The 7,089-nt window shown below is 43.7% G+C and overlaps 1 protein-coding gene across 3 annotated transcripts; it reads left to right on the plus strand.

Moving 5' to 3' along the window:
* The first annotated feature begins 513 nt into the window (after positions 1 to 513).
* LOC119268112 lies at positions 514 to 6,282 on the plus strand. 3 transcript variants are annotated; one of them, XR_005132919.1, is made up of 7 exons: positions 514 to 920; positions 1,017 to 1,240; positions 3,194 to 3,395; positions 3,461 to 3,546; positions 3,631 to 3,725; positions 4,870 to 5,244; positions 6,051 to 6,282. XR_005132919.1 is itself a non-coding variant. In XM_037549621.1 (6 exons), the coding sequence occupies exons 1-6, from the start codon at positions 675 to 677 to the stop codon at positions 5,100 to 5,102; spliced, it is 1,086 nt and encodes a 361-aa protein (XP_037405518.1). In that variant the 5' UTR covers positions 514 to 674; the 3' UTR covers positions 5,103 to 5,672. The 3 variants fall into 3 exon arrangements, 2 of the variants coding, with proteins under 2 accessions (XP_037405518.1, XP_037405519.1); XM_037549621.1 differs by lacking the exon at positions 6,051 to 6,282 and having other exon boundaries at positions 4,870 to 5,672; XM_037549622.1 differs by lacking the exon at positions 6,051 to 6,282 and having other exon boundaries at positions 1,017 to 1,237; positions 4,870 to 5,672.
* The last annotated feature ends 807 nt before the right edge of the window (positions 6,283 to 7,089 follow it).

The following is a 7,089-nucleotide window of genomic DNA, read 5'->3' on the forward strand; positions in this document are numbered from 1 at the left end:
CCTCCCCCCCATCCCAACCTACAGCTGGCCAAATGGGCCGTGCTAACTAGGCCGACCTGGTAGCACGCAAGAACGACACGGCAAGGCCTGGGCTAAACGAGTCAGGCCCGGCACGCCATGGGCCATGCCTAGGCCTGGAGGCTGGGCACGCGGGCCAGCACGGCATGACCCGTTTATTATTATCTTTTTTCAGAATTTTATATATACATAACATAAATTAGAATCCAAAAATAGGCCTAAAATATAACCCAATAGACAAAAAAAATGACCCAATATGCTAAATGTGCCACAGGCCGCTCTGTTTAATAAATCAGGCCGTGCCTGGACCAAGAGCAGTGCTCGTAACCGGCACGGCACAGCTCGTTTATTAAACGTGCCACGATGGGCGGGCCCGGCACGATTAGCACGGGCCAGGCCGGGCCGTTTGGCCAGGTCTGCCCCAACCCCATCCCTCCCCCGTCTTCCTCCTCCAGTCCTCCTTTGGCCCGCCCTTTATAAAAGCCAACAACTACCCCGCGGCACACCGTTGCTTCCTCTCCCTTTCCATTTCCTTCCTTCCTTGTCATTTCCTCCAATCGAATTGGTTCCCCAAATCTTAGGGTTAGGGTTTCGTCTATTCCGTACCTTCCTCCCATATTAGCGCGTCTGGTCCCTGAGCTTGCTTTGCGCGTGGGATGATGGGCACTGCCGTGGACCTAGGACGGAGGCAGGGCGACAGCCGCTTCTACGACGCTGCCAGGGCTCGACGAGGGCACCATCACGGCCTTCCCAAGTCGAGGTGCGCAGCCGCCGCCGTTACCCAGGAGAAGGCGCCGGAGGAGCCCTCCCGGTTGCCAGCGTCCCCCGTAGGAGTTGCAGGCAACCTCAAGAGGTTCGTGGCAGCCGTTACGCTGTCCGTGCCGGCGGAGTACCCCTCCGAGGTTCGCCTATTGACCCCCGCCACACCGTAGGATTGGATCGTTATGACTTGTGAGGGTGCGACTGTTCCTGAATCACTGGTGGATTTGGCGATGCAGAGAGGAGAGTGGAGGGGTTGCGGCGTGGATGCCAACCGGGAGAGGCCCTACTTCGTTCTTGACGACCTATGGGAGGCGTACAAGGAGTGGAGTGCGTATGGTGCCGGGGTGCCGCTCGTTCTTGACGGGTGCGACGGGGTCGTGCAGTACTATGTGCCTTACTTGTCCGCCATCGAGCTCTATGGAGACTCATCAGTCCTGCAGTCATCGTCCAACCCAAGGTTGTTCGTGTTTCTTCTAATACACACTGGTAACAGCTTATTTTTGTGTTGATTTGAGTGCTATGGGTCCAAGTAGAAAGTGTAAATGGCATCGATTTCTTTTCTGCTAGAAGTAAATGAGTTCGAGTTAACTTAATGACTTACATATTAGTAGTACGTACAAAGAAGCGCACTTAATCTCCAATGGTTCTGTGATGTGTGTATGCGTAGATGTTATCTATGGAGCCATAAGATCACTGTCCTGATTTCTTATTGTACGTATTTATCTTTAGTTCTCCAATACACTGCCAGTTCTTATGGTTGCCTATGGGTGCTTAGGATGATTGACATTTCTTATTTAACGTTTCTATGTACTTACTAGTTATTTCCTGACGTCAAGTTGGCCTAGCCTATTGTACGAGCCTACAAACTAATAAGACAATATTTGCAACATGTTTCTCTTGTGGGGGGTTTTCATCCTTTATCAACGAATTTGAATATAGTATGAATCCAGAACTTCAAGTGCTTTTTATCTGGTGGTATGTATTCTTATGTTACAATGAGACTTCTACCCGTCTCAAAAGTGTATTTTGTGCTTAGATTAATTCAGAAAATATATTTGTGTTCAAAGGGAAACAAGAAGTAACTACAAATCAGATTGATATTTTGTTGTTTATGTCAACGCCAGCACCTGTCTTGGCATTTCTAGCATTTTTTAGTAGTACCATAGAAGATAGCTCAAGCTGCTTATGCACCTCTTCCTTATTATAACAGTTATGTAAGTTTTTATAGTCATCAGATTCCATATAGCCATTTTGTATTTGTGTTTTCCGTTTTTAGAGTAGGATCTATGGCTCTAATTAAAGCCTTTGTACAATTCACCTCTGCTCATGACAAAACAAGACGTAATCATCTGCAAGGGGTTTATGATTTAAGGGGATTATTTTTGAGGTGGAGGTGTTGTCTAAAGCATAAGAAAAGTAAGATGCAAAACAAGAATAAATTGAAAGATCCCTGTAAACATACTGCAACTACTAAGTAACTCAAAATGTTTAGTCATATCTGCAATTCATAACATGAAAAAAAACCCTGGTGCATGTAGCTCCCGCTTGCGCAGGGTCCAGGGAAGGGTCCGACCACTTTGGGTCTATAGTACGCAGCCTTTCCCTACATTTCTGTAAGAGGCTGTTTCCAGGACTTGAACCCATGACCTCATGGTCACAAGGCAGCAGCTTTACCACTGCGCCAAGGCTCCCCTTCAATATTGTTTACTCCCAAAATGCACATCACAAATTCGCAATGTACCAATGTACAATGCAGAATTTGATTCAATTATACCTTTCCCTTTGCCTTTGCTAGCCCCTTATCATTCATGTCCATTTGATCTTCTACCTTTCACCTTCACCGGCAACGCTTCCGTGCCACCCACCGCTGGCCAAACGACACTACTGTGCACTGCGACCTCTGTGTACCCCATGCTGGTGTTGACGTTGCGCTTCAGCCGCTGCCTGTGTGCCGCAGCCGCTAGGGTTCATCCATACTGCTTCATAGTGCGTGTGTTCGCTCGGCTGACAAGCTTTGTCTGCTTCGGTACTTGCTAATCAGTGGTAGCAGCAGAAGTTCATCGGCTCACAACCCAAATCATAAGGCCAACCTGCACCAGGCGACCTGGCCGGACCACGTTCTTCTTTTATCGTCCCCAGTGAGAATGACGACTCAATGAGTCAATGACCCAACCTCTACATACCTGTAGCTATTCTTTTGCATCAATTCGAAGTCGGGCGGCCGCCTCACCTTGCCCTATGGAGTTCTCTTCCCATATTTATGTGCACACCTGTTTCCATTTATAAATCTATTTTAGCTTTGTCATTTATTGTCCTGTGATAACAAGTATTGTGCCAGTTATTTATTTTTCTCAAGAATATTCCATCGTGGCATGCAATTCTTAACTATGTGTGCATCAACCTTTTGAAGCAGACATATGATGGACGACAGTGATGAAGATTTCCATGATTCCAGCAGTGATGGTAGCAGTGATTATGAACATGCAAGGGTCAAACACTTTGCTCAGGAAGGCTTCTCAAGGGATGTTGGTGAATCTGGAGTTACTCATGGCCGCTTGCTCTTTCAGTACCTCGAGTTTGATTCTCCGTTTTGCCGTGAACCTTTGACTGATAAGGCAAGAAGTTACAACTTTGTGTAGTTTTCATGGTATTTTCGTGTTCTGACAAATTTGTTGTTCAGATTTCTAGCCTTTCAGCCAGATTTTCAGGATTGAGGACCCTTAGGAGTTGTGATTTATCAGCGCGTAGTTGGATGAGCATCGCTTGGTACATTCTCTCTATATATACAAAATTGGTGCTGGATGGATGATTGCAGCAACTAATAGGTTAAATTCCTTATGCATTGTGTAGGTACCCAATTTATCGTATCCCTACTGGACCAACATTAAAAGATTTAGATGCCTGCTTTCTCACTTTCCATCAGCTTTCAAATTGCCCGCAAGGAGGTAATTAAATTTGACCTTTGTTCCTCGGATCATAGGTTGAATTAGCTCATAATGCTTGCTTCACTAGCATCGTCCTGCACTGTTTCAGATAGATGCCCCCAACACTCTCAGATTCCCAACTAAACCTGCCCCATCACTATGCATGTTTATTGTAAATTCAGTTATCCTGTTCATGATCAGATTAAGTAGACATGTGAAGTCTGAAGAATTCTATATCTAAATATCCTTTATCCTTTCTCTTTCTTCTAGTCCTCGTTCTTAAAAGTGAGCAAGTGTCAGGAGTCAAGTTCAAGTGTAGCACTTATCTTTATTATAGTAAACATTGTTAGTCTTACTCTGAAGTGTTTGTAGATTCACAAGCATTAATCAAGTGTGAGTTGAAGCTAACATGTACTTAGGATAAGATTGGTTTGATTATCGCCCAATGAACATGGGGAGTCTTGCTTTTGGCTAGTGCTTATTTTTCTGATTGTTGGGCATGTACATACATTTAGCATGTTTTCAGTGCACTGGGGAAAGAAATGAATAGGACATAAAACAGCTATCTACTATTAATTGAGTCATTCCATTTTCAGTTGGTGCCTAGCTGCCCTGGCAACTCACATCTGTGACCAGCTAGAATCTGTAAACCCAATTAATAGCAAAAAAATAGGTTTTGATTTTGACAAACCTCGATGCTAGGAATTCTTGAGCTATGAAATGACTATATATGGTAGTTGTATCACTGCTTTAACAAGTTCTAATGTTTTGGATGCACTGAGGTTTACCTACTGTGAGCTGTCATTTATAGAAAGAAAAAGAGAGCTTTATGTTTTTATTGCTTTTCTCTATATATACTCCCTTCGTTCCCAAATATTTGTCTTTCTAGAGATTTCAACAAGTGACTACATGTGAAGCAAAATAAGTGAATCTACACTCTAAAATATGTCTACATACATCCATATGTTGTAGTCCATTTAAAAAGTCTAGAAAGACAAATATTTGGGAACGGAGGGAGTAGTTTCCAGTGCATGTCTACGCCCTCTTCTATGTTAGTTAACCTTGTTAGTGAGCAATGAGATAATGGAACCTAAATGCTGTCATCCTGTGCTGCCTACCTGCCTAAATGCCGCCATCTGAATTTTATCTGCATTCCTGTGTCCAGATAATCTGTGGGCTCCTGATAATCCGTGGGCTCCTGATAGCACACCAAACATACCACTCCCAGTTTTTGGTTTGGCTTCCTACAAGTTTAGCAACTCAGTCTGGTCCTCAACTGATGGTGATTGGAAACTGGCTAGCTGCTTAAGGCAAGCTGCTGCCGATTGGCTGAGAGACAGCCGTGCTGGCCATCCAGATTATCAGTTCTTCGTCTCCCGTGGTGCATACAACAGGTAGTGACACCAAATCTGTGCTTTCCGCAGAGCTCATGAAAGAATGTCCGAAGAGTGTCTTGTGAACATGATTAAGTTCCAAGTGACTGACTGGTTGACTGCTTCCAAATCTGATGCATGTTACCACAAGATTTGAAGCTTGGATGGTGAGAAGTAACCTGTCCTGCTTTGTAAATTGCACTAATAGGTAGATTTCGGCCGTCTATGTTTTTATACTTGTAGTCAGTTGGTCTGTGGGAAGCTGGTCTGAGAATGAAAAAAAGGAAAAAAGAAAAGAGAAGAAATGAAAAAAGGTGGTGAAAAAGCTTGCACTTCAGATGTAGTTTGAGCTGTCCAACTTATGTAATACAAATAGTATGGGGACAAATTTTGATGAAAACACCCCTCATTGTCTGTACACATATCAAGTGTTGCTGGCATTGGAGTATGTGTTGAAGAAAACTTATACTCCCTCCCAAAATAAGTGTCTCAATTTTGTACTAAAATTAGTACAAAGTTGAGACACTTTGAGATGGAGGAAGTAGTTAGCATGCTGTCATAGTGTACGTGTAAACCTGTGAACTGCTGTGTGTGATAGATTGTGTTCCTAGTCCATGATATTACCTTGGTCTCAAACCGCGAGTATCTATGTAAGCTAAGTTCATGTCCTGGTAACTGGAAGATTACTAAAATCAGGCTAAAGCTAAAGCTGCAAGCACTCAAAATGAGTGTTTAAAAGGTAGAGACAAATAGAGACCAACGATGAAGAGTAAAAACTGTTGAAAATTCGTATCCAAGCATGAGCTCAGATGCTCAGTTATCACCTCCCATCTGTTCGCTTTGACAAGGGCATCGTGTCTAGTATAGCTTTAGTATTCCTGTCAATTAGTGAGTATGCCGCACCACACAATAACTGCACTGATACCACACTATTGATTGGAGTGATTAATCTTTATGTATTTGCATTTTGCAGCATACATCCAACCGATGCTGGAAAAAGAGGCCGCGGCAGTTTCTATTAAATTGTGATTCAAATTTTATTGTATTGGACTAGACGTAGTACATACGGTGTGGGCCTTTGCGTTGGTACCGACGTGTATGATTATAACTTGTTTACTTGTCTTTCAAGGACTTTTATGTATTGCCCTCATATGTACCCCATATAGTCGCACGTAAAGACGATGTGTCGTCTCGTGCTTGTAATACTAATAGTAATTGTGCCTACGTGTGTTCGTGTTTTTCTCCCATAAGGGTTTTTACGTAAAAATTTTTGTCTCTCGTGTCTCGTTCTATCTCGTTTTATCTAACAAGTGAAATACATAACAAGTTGCAGATACGAGATTGAGACGAGAAATTAGGGTTACGTATGCCACCGCACTCGTCTCTGGTGATCCGACGAATCCGAAGTCGGATCGATTCTGCCGCTGCCGCCGCCGTACGAAGCCGAGACCGACAGGAGTTCGAGGGAATCGATAGCCGCTTCCATCGGGTACTATTCACATGATCACGTGGTTAGATTAATTTGCAGCCGTTTCGCCGAGTTGCTGGCCTGCTCGATTCAAATCCCAAGGGAATCAACTGTAACTGCTGCTCGTTCAAAGTCCCCCGAGGTGCATGATTGATTTGATTACTGCTGTTGTCCACGTCATCAGAAAAGGGCATCAACCAAAGCAACTACTAGTACTCTACTCACGTGGAGGAAAGGCCAGTACTAGTTCAGATTTTTTGTTCTTTGTCCGTTGCTACGTCCATTGCCCGTAAACACTATCACTATCAGGTGCTATTTATCCTATTTTTCGTTTGCTCTGCATATTAATTCTGTCAAGAATTATTCTACTTTGGCTTGTACTACTTTGTGTACACAAATTTATCGATTCATGGCTTCTATGAAGTACGATCTTCCGCTGTTGGACCGTGACACAAGGTTTACTCTATGGCAAGTCAAGATGCGAGTGTTGTGGCACAGGCTGACTATGATGAAGCACTGGATAGTTTTGGGAAGAATCGGATCT

This window comes from Triticum dicoccoides, chromosome 3A, assembly GCF_002162155.2.
Source record: "Triticum dicoccoides isolate Atlit2015 ecotype Zavitan chromosome 3A, WEW_v2.0, whole genome shotgun sequence".
In the NCBI taxonomy this organism is placed as follows: Eukaryota; Viridiplantae; Streptophyta; class Magnoliopsida; order Poales; family Poaceae; genus Triticum; species Triticum dicoccoides.